Here is a 19109-nt window from a genome sequence, read left to right as displayed (position 1 = left end):
TTTCCTTCCATAATGCCCCCTATTCATCATGTAGCGGCAAAAATGTGGCTAGAGTTCTTCTGAACTCTGAACAATTCAGAAGAATAGTCCTCTGTACTACCACAAGTGCCATATCTGTTTTGTGTCAAGAACAATTTGAACCTACTGATCTGATTTACAGGAAACCGCAACCAACCGTGTTTTTAATTAAAAAGCCTACGCCTTAACTCTAATGAGTTAGGTTCATTTAATGAGTTAAATGAGTTAAATGGATTGTTTAACCAACAATTAACCTTTAGGACATATTTGCACATCATAGCAACCCACCCTGGCAGTACATCATAGTGACTTGACTGTGTGAACAGCCCACAGTGCACCCAGCAGACAATCACGCTCATTGTAGATTGTTCATCTGCTCCTTAGCCCTCAGTCCTCCCATGGGAATCCCAAGGTATCTTACAGCAGGAATGATTTGTCTCCCCTGCTGCAGCTCACTGCAGCCGCAAACACATTTGTACTTACTTTTTTGGTTCCTTTGAACCATTTATTTTGAGCAGCTAGTAATTTTATCCCTTTTATCCATTTGTCTTTGACAGCCCCCTTAAAGTACCCAAATTGCAGGAGCTGCCACTGATTTCTCATGCATCTTTTTGTTTTATTATTTCTTCTTCATCTTCATTGCCTTCATATTCTTTTTGGTGAATCAGATGTGCACAATTTTTCCTATATCTTAAACATGTTTTTAGTTGGTCTTGTGTGCACACTTTTGCAAGGCTGAAAAGGCATGCCTCACCTGCATGTCTGCTATCAAAGTGCAGCAGGCATCCCTCATCCCTAATAATTGATCTTGTTGTTTTTTAAAAAAAAACTTTTTATCTACTTGGAGTGGGAAAGAATAACTTTTGAGATACTGGCTCTGGAGCCCTAAGATGCTGATTGAGTCCCTCCACATGCTTAGGTGAAACCGAGGTGACAAGAGCTACTTCCCTTTTTCTTCATTGACCCTGCAATAAGTCTCTCTTTCCATAAGCAGTTTTCTACTGAGACAATAGGATTTAGCCTACGTATTGCTAGTCCTACAGAAACACTTTTCTTATTGAGATTTTCAGTGTTGACACACTGCTGCATCAACAATGGCAGGTGATGCCATTATGCATCAGAGTCTGAATTGCATAGGCCCCATCTTTTTCCTCACTATGGAGTGATTTTTCCTTTCCTTTCAATAACTATGGTTTTCCTTTTTGTACTACCCTGATGCAACCATTCTTACTTCTTAGCATGGTTCCTTCAAAACCAAGCCTTTCAAACAGTGAGTTGGAGTCAAATTACATGAGTGGATTGGCACAACAAGCAATGGTGGTTTTTTGTTTTTTGGTTGGTTGGTTGGTTGGTTGGTTTTTGCATGTTGTTCTGTCATATTCCAAACCCCAGCATTGTACTTCAGTATTGCACATTTGGTTTTTAGAAACTACAAACAGAAACAACAATTTCTTTGATGGTTTCTCAGGCCAACAATGCTTTGTTGTCAAAAACTGGAAACCACAGTTCATTGTGGTTCTAAGTTCAGCTCTACTTATCCACTTGGCAAGAGCAGCCATTCGCTGCTCTCCTCAAATGGCTAGCCAGAGAGTGCCACTGACAGATGCCATTGTGTGCAACTGTGAAAGGCATCTGTCAGTGGCACTCTTCTTGCCCTAAAGATGTTTCTTGGGCAGGAGCAGGCAGCCAGTCAGTCATCCTTGGGAAAGGAACAGTGCTACTCAGTTGTTATCCCTCCTGCTTATAGATGGGGTGGTGGGGACAAGAATCCACTGGGAACTGGCACCTGTTTGGTCCCTCTACTGTCCCTCCAGCCCAACAGAGGGAAACCCCTCTTGCATGTGAGCAGGAAGGGTAAGATTCCACTGGGCACCTGCTTGGGGAATGAGAGCCTCAGTAGATTGCCCCACTGTTCCCCACCCCTTTCCTGCTCCCCCTAGCCAGAAGGGCAACCTGGCCACCTGGTTGGGGCCACCATTCTGACAAAGAGGAGAGAGAAAAGGGGGCAAAAGTTGCCTCTGCTTTTGTTGTGACCACTAGCCAGAAGGGTACTCTGGTGGGTGCTGCATTGGGAATGCCTGTCTGGCAAGCAGGAGTGAGAAAGGGGGATGAGCATGGAATCAGCTGGGTGGTACTGATGCCAGTGAGGCACTGCTGCCCAGCTGATTCTTTCTTCCTGCTTGTGCAGGAGGGGATTTCCTCTGGCATGTGTGGAGGGGGCAGATAAGAAATGGCTTGAGCAGCATTCTTGCTTTTCCTGCTCAGGTGCATGAGCAGGAGGATCAGAGGAGAAATTTGTTGAGTGGGGCAGTCCCCAACCAGGCTCCACAGCCTGGTGGGTTTTTCCCCTTCAGGTGCAAGTGGAGGGAGGTGCAGTTCCCTCCCTCAGTGCTGCCAGGCTAATTCCCCCCTCCCTTCCCTTGAGCATGGATCACGTGCCTCCCTTCCCCACCAGCAGGGGCAGGAGCCTGATCAGCTTCCTCATCCTCTCTTTCGTCCTTCAGGGCATGAGCACCGATTGATAGTTGCTGCAAGTCAAACTTGGCATGCAGTTGCAGTGGTCAAAGAAAGGAGCCTCCTTCTTTCTGCAGTGCCTCCTGGGATGCCCCCTGGAGGACTGAGAAGGACAGAGACAGTGGGTGGGAAGAAAGTTACTGTAAAGATCCTGATCGTCTGTCAGAAACATCCATGCAAAACAAAAAACCATGAAGTGTGGAAACTAAACAGGGTTGCTTGTCATGATAGGTGAATGCAGCCAGTGCATCAATGGGCTTAAGCCATGACTCACTTAGCCCACTGGTGTTAATGAAACTAAGTTCAACTCTCTCTGTTTGGATCCAATCCGAAGGTTTGAGGTAGGCTTCAGATCCTGTTTCTCAGTGGAGTCCCCATCATTGTTCCTCATTGTTTTGTATCATTGTTTTGTATCAAATATGAGTGAAACCATGAGTAATGAAGTGAGGGAACTATTCTGGAGAAGGGAAGAGTGGGGAAGAAGTAACAATAATACCTCCTTGGTACTATACCTGCATTAACTCATTGTCCATTTTGTAATACTGCATTGGCTTGCTACTTAATACCAACTGCACAGCCTGTCTCTACTTAGGCTATTTTCTGACAGTATAATTTTATTTATATGGAACATGTTTTATATGTTAATTCTTAATTTTGACAGATAATGAACAACTGGCTCGATCAGGTACCAACTGCCTAGAAAGCCTGGTAATATTAAATGGACAAAAATTCAGTCATGAAGTCTGGGACCAAACCTGCAATTGTATGCTAGAAATCTTCAAAACAACAATTCCTCATGTGTGAGTTTAATTCCAAATGTAGAGTATGCCCAGCTACCTTCAAATCAGGTTGTAGTTCTGATCTAATTGTTTCTTTCTTGAAGCTTGCTTACATGGAGGCCAGCAGGAATGGAAGATGATTCATCTGAAAAGCACTTGGTAAGTGCTCCAATCTCTTACCATCCACTTGGAAAAAAATTAAAAAGAGTCTATAAACTGAAGATGAATGCAGTAGCTTCATGCGTTTAATGTGAAAATAGAATTTCGTTCCTAGAATATTTATCTATTGGATCTAAGAGATAACTATTCAAATGTTAATAACCAGTAGACAGTGCCCGCAACATCAATGTTTATTTGGTTGCTTTATCAGTGTGTTATGCCATGTCAAAAGAATTACCTTAACTGATACATGTAAATTATTTGTGAAAGAAATGTTAACCCAGCTTCTACTTTATTTCTAGGATGTGGATGTAGATCACCAGTCTTCAAGCAGTATTGACAAAAATGCTTCAGAAAGAGGGCAGAGCCAGTTTTCAAATCCTACAGATGACAGCTGGAAAGGTGGTGCTTATTCAAGTAGGTCTGCATGTCCAGCATCTTGCCTATGTAATGATGTTCCCAGTTTTCCTTCAGACTGCCTTGCAAGCCACACCCACCCTTTTGTGCTGGAGGCCTGCTGAGTTTTAGCACTCTTGTCTACAGCACTATCCCAATGTACAGGCATTTGATTTGCTCCACTTGGTAGCTCAGTAAATTCATGGATCCCTGTTCCTCCCATACATGCTTGAAAAGGAGTTTTTATTGGAAGTCAGGGACTAGAGACAGTGGGATAAATGTGGAGGCAGCAGGATCAATGTAATTTATGTGGCTATGCCAGGTTTTACTGGACGAAGTGTGAATTGCTTAAAACCTAACATCTTGATATTCTCTCAGACCAGAAACTCTTTGCCAGCCTCCTCATTAAGTGTGTTGTGCAGCTGGAATTGATACAGACCATTGATAATATAGTATTTTACCCAGCAACAAGCAAGAAGGAAGATGCTGAGCATATGGCTGCTGCTCAGGTAAGAATCCTCCAGTATTTGGAATGTGTAGGAGGAATAGACGAAAACTTGAAAGACTCCTATGCTTTATATGTGAAGTATTCCTATAAAAATGGCTTCAAAGTGATGAGGTTTACTGTTCTGCTTTTGATATATAGTTCATTAGCTTAATAAGTAAAGGAAGATTTTACTTAAATATTATCTTTCTTGCTGCTGGAAAATTGTACTTAGGGCAATTTGGTCAGAGAAATGGGCAGAATAAGACCGAACAAACAGTGCCTTGATATTCTCCAGATATACTGATGTGCAGATTACACAGAACAAATGTTGCTGGGAACCAGAGATATATTTGGAGTATAGTAATGGTCACATTACATTTGCTATTTCCTTGTATCCGAGAGCAAACTGCACATGTTCTGCCGAAGTGCCATCTACTATCTTACTGTTGCCTTTCACACATCCCAACATGCGTCCTGCACTGGACAGAGGGGGTTCATATCCAAACAAAGACATCATGCTTCTGTGTAGTATACAGACACTTTTTTCACTAATGGCACCATGCAGCAGCTTTTTTTTATGTTCTGTGCTCTGGCTATATATGTAAGGAAAACAGCAAAGGATGCATCCAGATTCACTCACTGAGATCAAAATTGGTCTGTGGTCTCCTAAGTGATAATTTGATAAAGAATTTAAAAAGTAACTCTGAAGAACTACCTGTGCCTTCAGCCAATACTTTCTGTAACTAGCATTAGCATGCCAGTGGCATTTGTTTCTGGAGCTGTCTTTGGCGGTGGTGACACATGCTTAGTTCCATTCCATTTGGATTACTATAATGCACCCTGTGTGGGGCTGCTTCTGAAGAGGGTTTATAAACTTCAGCTGATTCAGAGAGCTGCTGCCAAAGTGTTGACTGGAACTGGCTCAGGGAGCAGACAACTTTCCTGTTGAAAGAGGTTCTCTGGTTCCCAGTCTGCTTCTGGGCACAATTTGAAGTGCTGGTGATGATCTGTAGACCCCTATACAGCTTGGGACCAGGCTGTTCTCTCATATGAGCCTGCCTGGACTCCAAAATCTTCTGGGAGGCCCTCCTCACACTCCCACCACCCTCACAGGCATGCTCAGTGGGAACACAGGAAGGGACCTTCTCAATGACTTCCCCAAAGCTCTGGAATTCCCTTTCTAGGGAGGTTGCCTGCTAGATGTCCAACAGGTTTGTTCTAACAGGTGTTTGGGCCTGTGAATTTGCATGGGACTGGTTTTATGCTCTATATTGTTTGTGGTGTTTTTATTCTGGGTATTTTGTACTGATTTAGATAGTCTAACTTTCTAAAGCATTTTTAGTGTTTTACTTGTATACATTTTTAATGCTGTGAGCCACCTTGAGCCCCAGTCACTGGGTATAGGTGGGATAATAACAACAACAATAACAACTGGATTTTCTTCCTTAGAGAGACACACTAGATGCAGACATACACATAGACACCGAAGACCAAGGAATGTACAAATATATGTCTTCCCAACATCTGTTCAAGTTACTGGACTGTCTGCAAGAGTCTCATTCATTCTCGAAAGCTTTTAACTCAAACTATGAACAAAGGACTGTTCTATGGCGAGCAGGTCAGCATAAAAGAGTGTGCAGCACAGCAAGTTTTTTTAAAAAAAATCCTTAGAGATTACACTGATTTTAAATTTTAAATTGTTCTAAATAGTCTACATTGTTTTAAAACATTGTTCTGTTGGCATGACTTTGTAATTAAATGTTTCATGCAGAATATTATAATACCAATTACTTTGTCCTTAATGTGGAGAGGCAACTATTGGTTGCTTTTGAAAATGGCTTTTTTCCCTTTTTGGTAAGCCTGCAGAATATGAAGTTTTGTTTAAACCATGAACTACATCTGTGATGCCTGACTCTACATTACACTTAAATGTCTACAGCCGTAAGCCCTGTGTCCCTTTTTATACCTGATGAGCTACTTTAGGAAGCAATGATTGGGATTTAAAAGGTAACAGAGGAAGAAGGGTAATTTTCTGGCCATCAAATGCTACCTAGGATTTTTTATCTGTATGTTTGAAATGCATGTGTGCCCTGTTCAAATGTATATTTGGAAATGTATAGACTGGAAATGCCATGGGGTGGGTGGGATAGATTTGAACAAATATGCAATTACTTCATCTTGCTTCATATCTTGATTCCAAATTTCTTTTTGTGCAGGATGACAATGTGTAATGTTATCTCTGTCCTCAATTTCCAGGGTTCAAGGGTAAATCAAAACCCAACCTTTTAAAACAAGAGACCAGCAGTTTGATTTGCTGCCTGCGAATTCTTTTCCGAATGTATGTTGATGAAAACCGCAAAGACTCCTGGGAAGCCATCCAAGAGAGACTCCTGAAGTAATCATTATTTCTCCCTTTCAAAAATATTATTAGGTTGCCCAGCCCAATGACAGCACCTGACTGCAGGATTTCAGTGCCTGTATAGCATTCTTCAGTCTTAATTGTTCGGATCAGAAGAGGGGCTCAGTTCTTCTTCATGGTCTCTGTCTGTCATGCATATGGGTGCTGTACCTGCGCAGTTTTTTATTCAGGAAGATTTTCCTAGCTAAGCCTAGAATTAAGGTTGGGTTTTTGGATGAAGTCCTATTATAAATAAATATAGGCTGTTTAGGTCTGCTTGAACATATGAAAGCAACCAATTATTTGCATCAGAACATGGATCTCTTCCATACCACTTAGTAAAAATGGGCCTTTTACCCTGACTTCAGTGTACTTTTGCTTTTGTTTTATTTCCAATTAGTTAGGTGGGGCTGTTTGAAGATGAAAAAGGTTGCCCTGTAAATAAATGAAGTTGGGTAGTCACATGTCTCTGTGATAGTATCACACCCTTAGACTGTAGTACTTCCAAGCATAGTAGCAACTTTAGTATGATTTAAAAGCAAAAGAAATGTTAAGTATGGAAATAACATACTTTAGATACTCTAAAAAGGAAACTTTACCACTCTGCATGCTGATCAAAACTCCCACCTGTATTGCTAAAAATGATGGGATGTAGCAAAAATGGTTCATTTTGTTTGCTCACTATTCTCTTCCCATATATTGAATGCATCTTCATCTTTGTTTAGTGTGTGCAGTGAAGCCTTGGCTTATTTTATCACCGTGAACTCTGAAAGCCATCGAGAAGCCTGGACCAATCTCTTGCTCTTACTTTTAACAAAAACGCTAAAAGTCAGTGATGAAAAGGTAAGAAAAAATTACTGTCTTCATTTCATATAGAAAACTTGGCCATTCTACATTCATCTAGACTCTTCTTCATGTCTTCATGCATGAACAGGCATCATGTGTAGGACACATCAGGCTGCCTGAGGTCACATGGCCCTGACATCCATGTATTAGGCAGGTGAAAAACTCTTTAAAAGTATTCATTCACATGGCTGCATGCCTCTGTTTAGATCATGCCACCTCTGGTGGCGTTTTTATAATTTTATTCTGAGATTGTCTTTGGAAATAAAGGAGAGATGTAAGCCATTTAAAAATAATATATCATGGAGAAAACCTCCTCTAGAGTAGGAATATCTGTATTCTTGTGGTCTATTCTGTATTTTAGATGGAGGCCCAGGTAGCTCCATGGCTCTACACTAAAATGAGCACTGATAAGAAGTACTCGTATACTTGTGCACTCAGGCATACTCTGGCCATTAAGTACAAATCCCAAAGATAGCGTCAGCATTAAAGTGTAGAATACCTAACTCCCCTTGAAAACACTTTCCTTACAAAAGAAATTTACAGCAAAAAGGTATCCTGCTGGCCAGGTGAAGATGTTTTGGGGACCAGACCTGGATCATAGGTTGCCATTTGGCTAGCCAAACAATAGCTTGAATCATGGTGGGGGTGGGGGTGGGGGTGGGGATTCCTGATTTGGTGCTGGATGAGTGAAAAACACCTAGTGAGGGGGTCTAGTTTTGTTGTCAAAACCAGTTGATATGTCACTGCGAAGTACCAGGAAGCCAATGTCCATTTGCTAGATCTGGACATTCCTACCACTGTGAGACCATCCATAAAACTGTACTTTTTGGTGGATCTGCTTTTTGGAAGGTCATTTAATTCTTCCTTTCTTCTTTCAAGTTCAAAGCACATGCTTCAACATATTATCCCTACCTATGTGAAATAATGCAGTTTGACTTGATCCCAGAGCTCCGAGCTGTGCTGCGAAAGTTTTTCCTGCGCATAGGGGTTGTGTTCAGAATCTGGATTCCTGAAGAACAGTTGCGAACAGTGGGTACCCATTCACTTCCATGGTAGCCCCATAGCTGCTCTTTCCCAAAGCTTGAGTTGTGCTAAGTCAAAGAATGGATGCAGAAGGTGAGCAATGAATAATTGACAGGTCTCAAAGAAGAAGCAGCTACAACTATGGGAGCAGCAGGTTTATTTTGATCAAGCTGGTATTTCTGAGGGGAAGCTGTTATCTCTCTTTTTAAAATCTGGCTGCCCTATAGGAATAACTGTCAGCATTTGATGATTTAATGCAGTAAATGTCAAGTCATTCTTATCACTAAGCTTGTCTCTCCAAATCTGTTGTTTGTAATGTTTCCCTCTTAACACTTTCCAGCTAATTCCCCATAATCTGCTGGAAAATATTTAATGAATGGAAGCTATTTGTGAGATAATACTGAATATATTCATATAGGCTTGTGATGTTAGCAAATCTAGTAATAAATATTTGAGAGGGCTAAGTTCATCTGAAAAATATGCAGGAACACTTCCTCCACTGGGGTGCATTCAGTTGAAAACTGGTCCTTTTTAAGTGGTTTGGTGCTGTATATTCTATAAACACATGGGAAGATGGTGATTTGGCAATAATACAGCCAGTCACCCAGCAAACTTCCAATGCCATCTTTATCTCCGTTGCTCCTACTGCCAACTTACTGTATATTGCAGCATGTGTTGTGGTACATCATTCCTAGAGCAGCACCATAATTTGTTGGCCTGGACCTGTTTGTTTTCATAATATGAAATTAACCTTGATAGCAAGTTGTTGTCAACAAAATAATTTGCAAACACTGCTCCCCACAAAGAAAGTAGTTGAAAAACATATCACAAAGCCTCTTAACCCATTTAGTAATCTCATGACTTGAATGTTTAAGAACCTTGACAATTTAGAAAATTCTTCTTCTTTAATAATATGAAGCAAATAGGAAAATTAAGCTTTTAAGTTAACCTCTGATGTGCACATAAAATTAATTAAAATGTAATTACATGTCGATAAAACAGTTCCCTTTTGAATTATAGATAGAATAGAATTTGGGTAAAAGCAGTCTATCCTTAATGTGCATTAAGCTGTTTCTATTTTTACTCCAGAATGTGAGTTATGGTAGGTTTATAATGGTTTGGTCAGTCCTTTATTGTCATTAATGGTGTAAGGGGGAAGAGTCTGGTTCCTATTGGGACCACTTGATTTATTAATATAAGTGCACATGTATATGTGACAAAAGCCTGACTGTTAGAGGGCAATAGGAAGAAACTTGCAATTGTAGCAGTGCAGTTCTATTGGCTCTACTGACTTCGGATCCAAGGGGATTTTTGTTTCTGTTTTTTGTAAGACCATGTCTTAGTCCGATAAAAGAAATAGTTTTGTAAGGTACGGCAGGCAAAATCTTTTAGCTGTATTTCACTCTGATGTAATGGGTGCAAGGTTTGTATAAGAGGGCAGGAAAGAAATTGGTTCTGTCCAAATATATTAAAATGCAAGTGCAAAAAGTATTATCAAATGTATATCTGCAAGCATGAATCGCAATAGTATTGACTGAATGGAAAGTGGAGGTGGAGGAATTGTGTTTGATTGGCTCCAGTCCTAAAAAAATGGCTTTACACTAAGTTCCATTGAAGACAATAGCTTCTGAGTGTAACTAATGTCTGGAAACTTCTTGTTTTGTAAATTGAGCTCGACTGTGAACACAACCAAAGTTGTAATAGCTTTGAGAGAACCAGAATTGATGACTGGATTTATTTTATTAATATTGGTGCTCGCTTTCTCTCAAGTTTTGTTTATAGCAAAACAGTGTGGGTTTTACATTTACTTTTGGCCATTCATATGATAAGTAAAAACAATTTCTGATGTTTAATTTCTTTACCAAAGAATTTTACATAGTAAGTACAGGATTTGTCTTATGTGAAGTACGTTGACACAGATAAATAACTTATTTGAAACTTATTGTTCTAACATTTTGTCTATGGGCAAAATGTTAAGTGAAACATATGTTAATTTTATCAGCATTTAAATCAATTTAAACTTTGTTTGCTATGTAAAGAGGCATTTCACCATGTATTGCAAGAATTCATTTATTTTTATATATGTATATTTACATCCATATATTGAAGTGTATTCCTTTTAATTGGACTATTTCTTTTTTTTACCCACTACCATAATTCTGCTATTAACAGTTTGTACAAAAGCACCTAGGGGCCCATTCATTTTTGTCAAATGTTAAGTGTTCAAATTTGCATCCATTTGACTTCATACAAGAAGCATGGCAGCATTACAACTGAAGTTTCAAAATCTGGGTGAGAAGTGCAATACAGACGGGAGTGAAATTATATCTTCCAAATCTTAGCAGTATAAAGTACCATGAAGACGCTTTATATGAAATATATTTGCATATATATGTAATATTATTACCATAAAACTTAGAGGCCTTTAAAGCCTTAGTGTTAAAAGAATTTATTTCCTTAGGAAAGCTATGTTTAGCAGTCAATCTTACATTTTCAAATAGCTATACTCTAAATTAAAAACACATGGCAGGGGGAAATCTACATCACCATATGGTTACCATGGACTTGTGTGAGATGAGATTTCATGAGAGCCTTATTCCAGATATTCGTGAAAGATTGTATGTGTACTAGATCTGCAGAGAGTGATAACATAGTCCATGTATTCTCTGAATGAGCTATTATGGTGGCTAGGGGCTTCAGTGTACCTTTTGTTTTTGTAATATCAAACTCCATGGACAATCAAGAATTCTCACAGCCATTTCTTTTAGCCCTGATCATGGAGGAGGTTCTGCAGATTAAACACAGTATTTCCTGTGGCACTTCTTTCAACACACATGAAATTTTAATGAGATTGTAGTACTCAACGACAAAATTATTATCATGGATTCAATGAAGAATTAAGTATCTCTGTAGGCCACAATTGTGATGTACATACTCATGTCTTAGCTCTGGAGATCAGGAATGAGCTGTTGTTGGGTAACAGACCGCAGACTCTCTAGTATGAAGTTCCTTTCCTTGACAGTATTAATCTTGGCTTAGTTTTACATCTGTACTATCAGCAATCGTGGTTAACTGTATTCTGGTTCCCTCTTAACCAGAATGTGCAAACCTGCTTTGAATTCCCATTTCCAACTACTGTTTAGGATGGGATCCTTGGTTAACATTTATCCTGGTTATTGCTGTTGCAGACACAATTATAACTTGTGATTAAAGCTAAGGAGGAAAAGGGGAGCAGGAATAGGAACCAGTGAGGGGAGATAAGCGCTCACAAGCCTCTCCATCTGCTTATGATCACTTACTAGTAGTGGTCAGACATTACATCTGTACTTGTCCTAAAGTACTGTTATATTTTAAAATACTTTTAAGTTGTGAATAAAATAAATCTTGCCCCAAATGAATGTTTAGAATACAGTCCACCCACCCTTCCTGATCCACATGTAGTCTTCTCATTCTATCAATACTTCTGAAGAGGTACCCTACAGTACAGGTGAGAAATATTAGCTTATTGACAGCCTGAAGGTGACCTTAATTTTGCTGCTCCTGGCATTATCTTATCAAGCACATGACATTTTTGGTTTTATACCCTTTTCTGGAAGTTATTTATTCTATAATACAAAAAACCAATACAGATCATCTAGTTAAAATTCTGTAGTATGAATTCAAACTGAGGCTACAGACCACAAATGTCTTAAGCCTGCATATTTGCACAGAAGCTGTTTTTTTTTTTTTTGATAAAGTTGATGGAGTAAAATTTGCTTAAATGCTTTGTGCATTGCATTTTATAATGAACATTTGTTCACAACTGGCATAGTCACACTGAAGTACATATAAGCCAGCAATGAATGGCCTATGTAATTTGCCCCTAAATATTTTAAAACTTAGTGAATTGATATGATCCTTGGCTTGAAGCAAACAAACGTTGATTTGTGAGAGGTGCAATTCTCTGTCTCAACACTTAGTCCAGAATATCTCTTTGCAACTTTAAATAAAATATACTTTGTGCAAAATGTATGTTTTATCTTTATAATGCCTAAAATTAGTTACAAGCTACTTTTTTCCTAAGAGACCTTCTATTATGAAGTGCATTTAATATCATTAAGTTAATGAAAGCATTCCTTGCCCGATGGATGTATACATTTTTGACAGAATAGCAAAATAATTATATAATATGAAAGCTATGTAAAGTTTTTTACATAAAATATTATGTATAATAATGTTGTATCCCATGCTTTAATCAGGTGGTAAATAAAGTTTAAAAACAACTGTATTTCAATGTAGTGATTGAAAGGTTACATCAGTTATTTGTTCATATCAAATTTATCTGCCTTACATGTTAAGAGCCTAGAAGAGGAAGACCCAGATGTGTAACATGTTTTGTGTCCAGAGTTCAAAACATGCTTTGTCTCCAGAATGCAGGCATAGCCTTCTGGCCATCTTCCCCACTGGTGAAACAGTGTGTTTTGCACAGAGGCCATAGGTCAGTGGTACGGCAGGAGGCCCCCAGCATTTCCAAGTGATGGACACGGTGCCTGGAAGAGCTGCTGCTAGTGCTGCTCTAGTGTGGACAGTACTGGGCTAGATGGACCAGTGGTCTGTTTGAAGAGAAGGTTCCTTAGGCTTTACTAGTTTGCATTTCAATTCTAAATAAACAAGATCAGGTTTGTTCCATCATTTCCAGCTGCATGGAAAGCAGGTTTGTGATAATGTGCATTGTTTACATGCTCATTGCATATTCATGTGTATCCCAAAATCAGCAAAAATGATGTGTTATGAATAGAAATAACTTCCGTTCAATGCCAGAGGGTAAAGTATAAGGAATAGTTACTTGTCCCTTTTGAATGAGAAGGCTGCTGATGTACCATGCTCATATAATTTTATTGTAAAAATCATACAAGGGCTTTGCAGAATAAAAATACCATTTAACATATGATCAGAGGTTTCAGCCTTACCAGTGCTGAACCTTAGCAGTCTTCCACCATTCCTATAACAATGCTTGCTTATTATCCATGCAGAATGGAAGATACATGAGCTTTCAGTCAGAGTGGGACCCATGTTTGTTGATGTTAGAAAAATCCATAGAATGCTCTTTTGAAGGCAATCTTAGAATTGTAAATACAATGTGCTGCACAATCAATATTCTTTAATTCTAGAGCAATTCATCAAGCAGTGGGCTACCTGTCACCCAGGTTTGGAAATAATGCTAATTATTTGTGATAGGACTGATTTCTGATATGCTGTCATGAAAGGGGTAGAAGGCACTACGGATATGAAATCGTATGTGTGTGTGTGTTGTGAGGGACATGTTTCAGTTGTGAGAATGGTGCTGTCTGAAATTTCCCAACTGGCTAGCAGCTAGTTTTGTTGACAGGTAAGGCAGTTGCTGGACATAAGACTCAGCAGTGCAAGAATATCCCTTGTACAGACACCAGCTCCGTGTTGCACATAAATGCTGATGTGTACACTTCTTATTGTCAATGTAATAGATTATTATTCCACACTTTAAATAAAATGTATCACTGTTGCATATATAATTTTTAAACAGCAGCTAAAAATAATATAAGCGCCTTCTGCCTAGGCTTCCAATATTTTGCAGGATCCTTCCCAAATAGCCCTGGAGCATGAATGCAGAAGTACCCCAGCAGGCCACATCAAGCATAAACATTACTGTCTTCCAAAACAGTTACCCCATCATCCTCATAAAATGTTAAGCTTCATAAAAAAGTGTTCACTGTATAGAGTACCAGTAATTTTGCTACGCTAACGGAAAATACTATGAAATGTCATTTTACAGAGTTGAAGTACTGTAGGGTAAAATGTCCCACTTCTAAACTCTTGCTTCCGAAAGCAATTCTCCAGACTTATGGAGAGGGAGTCTTACAAGTGTTTGTACATCCACTGCATGTTTTTGGCTGTGGTCCTATTTTTTTTTTTTTTAATTAGTTGCCTTGTAGCCCCCCCCCCCCCCACACGGAAATGGAGAAAGAATGTCTGAGGAAAACAGAAATCTGAAGAACCATGCTGGATCAGACCAAGCTTCCACCTAATCCAACATTTGTTCACACAGTGGTTAACCAGGTGCATGAAATCCACAGGCGTGACATGAGTGTAACAGCATCCTTCTGCCTACATTCCTTAGCAAATCTCTATGGTCGCCAGCATACCGTCTCTAATACTGGAGGTAGCAGAGATCTTTCTCCTCCCTAAATGTGTCCAACTGCCATCCAAATAGGTAGTCATGTTATGGAAATGAAATCCATAGTTCATACTTCGCATTACACCAGACAATAGTTTGCACCAATATACTCTTGTTTGGAAAATCAGTTTCCCACCTACCCACAAGCACTCCTGTAAGGATTGCAGCTAAGCTGAAAGCAAACAGGGAAATCAGGGTGGGGGTGGCTGATGATGCCACCCTCTGAGCTAATCATAAAGTCCTAGGACTTCAACCCTGTGAGCCCTGGCTCCATGGCAAAACATATCTTAGCACTAACAATCGGAACTTGTGCTGCTTTTCCATTTTCCCTTCCTTAACGGATCTGTTTTTTACAAGAGCATAGGAAGCAGCAGTGGGAAAAATCCATGGGGGGAGCACAATTAGAAGACAACATCCAGTCCCCTTGTAAAATTCAGTGAACAAAGCAGAGCAATTTCACATTAATCCCCAGGCTCAGCATCTGACAACAGTGTACCATATTGATAGCAAAGCATCTCCGGCCAGGCCAGGCAGTCACACCATCCCATAGCAAGCTCTTCTTTCCTCCTTTCCAATTCAAATGTCTGTGTGTTCATAAGAAACAGCATGCAAAAGCGTATGCACTCACATAAAATGAGTTAAAAATATGGGGAAATTGTCAGGAAAATCTGGATTGAGCCATGAAAAGCAGCATTCTGAAGAAAAGTACCGCTTGCTTGCTTGCTTATTTGAAACATTTCTATGCCGCCCCCATCGCAATAAAGCCTCGGGGCGGCTCACAACATTCATAAAAAATACAATAATTTAAAAACGGGTACCATCTCGGCTATATATATTAAAATCTATAAATACAATACTAATAAATTAACAGTTAAAATAACTTTTAAATAAAAAGGTCTTCGCCTGGTGCCGAAAAGCAAATGACAGTGTCAGGCAGACCTCTCTGGGGAGCACTTACTGGGGTGTTATTTCTATGTTAGCAAAGATGATTGGGCCTCACAACAGCAATCTTTTGCCCAGATAAAGGTCTGAGAGTGATATTGAAATTTGTGAGACACAGGTAAGCAGTGGTGTGGTTATGGTATTGGACTAGGACAGGTGAGATCCAGAATCAGGTTCTTAGTCATTCTTCAGGTTCACTGGCTGATTTTTGACAAGTAAGTATCTCTTGGCATAAATTATTTATTGGATTGCTGTGAGGATAAAATGTGTGCATGTCACCTAAAACTTTTGGAGGAAAAGCAGGGAATGAATGTTATACAAATTTAATTCTAATAAGGTCCATTGAAATTAATAGGAAATCACTAATTCCAATACAAGTGCATTTTAAATTTAATATTACATATTTAAACATTTCCATACTCTATCATGTGCAATATATCTAGAGATAGTACAACAAAACCACAGTGTAAATACATACTTTGATTTAAGGAAGCCTATGGGAATGGGGCAGTATATAGATAAAAAATAAAAACCTATAGAATGTAATCCATAAGCCAGCCCTCCCTAAGGTGATGTCCTCCAGAAGCGTTGGACTATTACTCCCGTATTTCTGGCTAAGAACTATGGGAGGTATAGCTTCGACACATACGAGGAATACCAATTTGGGGGATGCTGCCTTAACTGCCTATAAATTGAAAATTAGAAGTGTCCAATCAGCAAACTCAAAGCAAACAAAAACCTTTTCAACCTGCCTTTTAGCAACACCACTTTTAACGAAACCAATCAGTAAGCACTATGCAGTTAAAAAATCTGCTGCGCCATCCAGCCTTTTTCAACCTGTTATCCTCCAGATGTGTTAGACTAGAACTCCCATGCCAGCTGGGGATGCTAGGAATGGGACTCAACCAGGAACACTTGCCTGGAAATAAGGCGTTTCCTAGACTGAGGCAGATAAAATTTCGTTGCAGTTAGTGGTAAGAGAAACCCACTCTGCATTTACTGAAAAAACTGTGCTGAGCAAACAATAAAAATTATGAAGAACACTACCCTTCGAGGAATTATTACGGAGCTGGACTGTTTCTACACGGCTGCGTTTAAAGGTTGCAACGCTCCTGCTTCACGTTACTTCAGCATCTAGACAGCCTGGACTTACATTGAGCCCGATTTAGCCATACTCAGATGCATTGTGGGAAATCACTGAGCACAGAGGTCGGATTGGTGCTAGAAAAAGAGTGCTTGGGATTGGCTGTGGCCTCTGGCGAAGTCCGCAGTTGATTGGTGCCGGCCAGGGACGGATCCTGTGTAGCGTCCCACGTGCTTCCGTCATCACGCCGCTGCCGCCGCGCCCTCTCACCGAGGTTTGAATGTGAAGCGGACTTGGAGCTGTAGGAGGAGTTCCTGCTTTCGTCGCTGTCAGGGGATCCGCCAGGTGAGGCCGGGCTGTTGAGCGTGATGAACCATCTCGCCTTTGCGGGCTCCAGAGCCTTGAGGTGATGGGACGGTAGGCCTCAGGCGAAAGGGCTGCCGAGGGTCACGCTTATTCTTTGGGTGGTGGTCCGGCTTGCGGGCCCACGGCGCCGCTGAAGGAAGGGCACAGCCGAACATGCTGCATCGGTCTTAGCCCGCCCCTTTTTGCTTACGCTTGTTCTCGCTGGCTCTTGAGCCTGGCCCGCGATAAAACCGGCCCGTTGATTGGCTTTCTTAAACATCATTCGGTTTGGCAGCAACGAGGTAGTGTGAGCCGAACATTCTCAATCACTTGTTCCGCTCCATTTTCCCCTTTTCTCTTCGTGGCCAATGACTCGTTTGAGGGGAGGCTTTCGTTGTACGTTCCGGCTTGTTGAGGTGGGGACCGTACGTCGGAGGGCAGTGGGGCCTTGTGTGCAACTGAGGAAACAAGCTTCTCATTTTCCCGGTCCGGGGAGTAAAATAGCCTTACCCAACTTTGCAGATGTGTTGGATTAGAACTCCTACCTTCCCCCCGCCAAATATCTTGGCTGGGGAATGTTGTAAATCGCAGTCCAACAACTGGAAGGCACAAGGCTAGGCAAGCCTGCTGTGAACAAGTGCCGCCAGGCCTTAATCTCAAAAAGCTAAGGTTGTGTGGAAATAAGGTGTTTTCGTGGCTGAGGTAATTAAAGATTTGTTGCAAGTATTTTGTGATGAGGGAAAACCACTTTGCATGTGTTCAGAGGCCATTTTATGTATAGAGTATTCAGGTTTTTGTGTACTTACTCAATCACCTTTATAATATTTTTACTTGTGATCATTTTGCAAATAGGGGCTCAGAATAGTGGCCATTTGGTGAGTTCATGACAGAGGCAACGTTTCAATCAAGGGAGGTCTCTACCCCTAGCTATTGAAGCTTGCTTGCTTACTTGGTGGAAGCCTTATTCAACAACAATATGGCACATCCCTTGGTCTTGCGGCTTGTAATTAAGAACATATTTGTATTTTGTCTATTAATGTTGCATTTATAACTTTATTCTTTCTCCTGTCTCCATATTTTGTTACCAGGTAAATACACCTAAGTAGTAGTATTCCTGATGCTTTAAATGTTTAGTTACCACTTGCAACTCAACTGTAGCTTGCCATAACTCACCTCATATTCTTGCACATTTATCTTCTCCGATATTGTCTCTGTCAATATTTAAATGTAGTTGATTCTTTGGGACAAAGGTTCCTCACTTCTTGTTCACTGTTTTTATAAGTACCATGTCAGCAGTGAGGCTGCATGAATATTCAATAACAATAGTAGTTTATAGAAGCTGCTGCAACCTGTCTTCAGTAAGATATTCATGTAGGTGTGCTAGCAGTACAACAGGGAGTTAATCAAACAGAACCAATCACTGGAGAACTTAATCTTTTTAAAAAGTAGTGGGTGTGAGAGCTATTCACTATGACAACAGACCAAGGTCTGTAATGCACAGAAATATCTTTTCAAAAGTAAGCAGAAACTGATTGGCATTTTCTTCCTATGCAAACAGCAAAATCGGTGTGGTGTTTGCATTCAATAAGCAGAAAAATATTCATTTTTTACATATTTATCAAAGGAACTGTGGGGGGAACATTCCTATGGTCCGATTCAAAAAATTAGTATTCAAAGTGCTTACATTTAAAGCCCTAAACAGTTCGGGGCCAGGTTATCTGAGGGAATACCTCATCCTGCAAGTACCTACTCAGTCTACTCAGTCTTTAAGGTTCTCTTCTGAGATGGTTCTCTGGGACGCCTCTCCAAAGGAAGTAAAGGGGGTAGCTATGAGTAGAAGGACCTTTTCAATTGTGACATTCCAGCTATGGAACCAGCTCCCCAAAGACGTGCATCTGGTGCCAACTCTTTATTCTTCTTGGCAC

At 40.3% G+C, this 19109-nt stretch overlaps 2 protein-coding genes across 5 annotated transcripts in view; both read left to right on the top strand.

Moving 5' to 3' along the window:
- Positions 1-12887, top strand: part of ARFGEF2 (ADP ribosylation factor guanine nucleotide exchange factor 2) — a 58828-nt gene extending 45941 nt beyond the window's left edge. For 2 of the 3 annotated variants that reach the window (XM_044440205.1, XM_044440204.1), the window contains 8 exons: positions 3194-3332; positions 3416-3470; positions 3773-3887; positions 4245-4375; positions 5803-5971; positions 6610-6748; positions 7477-7594; positions 8477-12887. In XM_044440205.1, the coding sequence (XP_044296140.1) occupies positions 3194-3332; positions 3416-3470; positions 3773-3887; positions 4245-4375; positions 5803-5971; positions 6610-6748; positions 7477-7594; positions 8477-8653 (1043 nt within the window). In that variant the 3' untranslated portion in view covers positions 8654-12887. Of the gene's footprint in view, positions 1-3193; positions 3333-3415; positions 3471-3772; positions 3888-4244; positions 4376-5802; positions 5972-6609; positions 6749-7476; positions 7595-8476 lie in introns of those variants that run through there. The other variant, XM_044440206.1, reaches the window with a different exon arrangement.
- Positions 12888-17061: 4174 nt separating this feature from the next.
- Positions 17062-19109, top strand: part of CSE1L (chromosome segregation 1 like) — a 33858-nt gene continuing 31810 nt past the window's right edge. The window contains exon 1 of one of the 2 annotated variants that reach the window (XM_044440283.1): positions 17062-17184. The gene's annotated coding sequence lies outside the window, so the exon portion shown is untranslated. Of the gene's footprint in view, positions 17185-17440; positions 17601-19109 lie in introns of those variants that run through there. The other variant, XM_044440284.1, reaches the window with a different exon arrangement.

This window comes from Varanus komodoensis, unplaced genomic scaffold (genome assembly GCF_004798865.1).
Source record: "Varanus komodoensis strain SLA01 unplaced genomic scaffold, ASM479886v1 scaffold37, whole genome shotgun sequence".
Classification (NCBI taxonomy): Eukaryota; Metazoa; Chordata; class Lepidosauria; order Squamata; family Varanidae; genus Varanus; species Varanus komodoensis.
The sequence above is the reverse complement of the archived record's forward strand: the minus strand, read 5'-3'. Positions and strand labels throughout refer to the sequence as shown.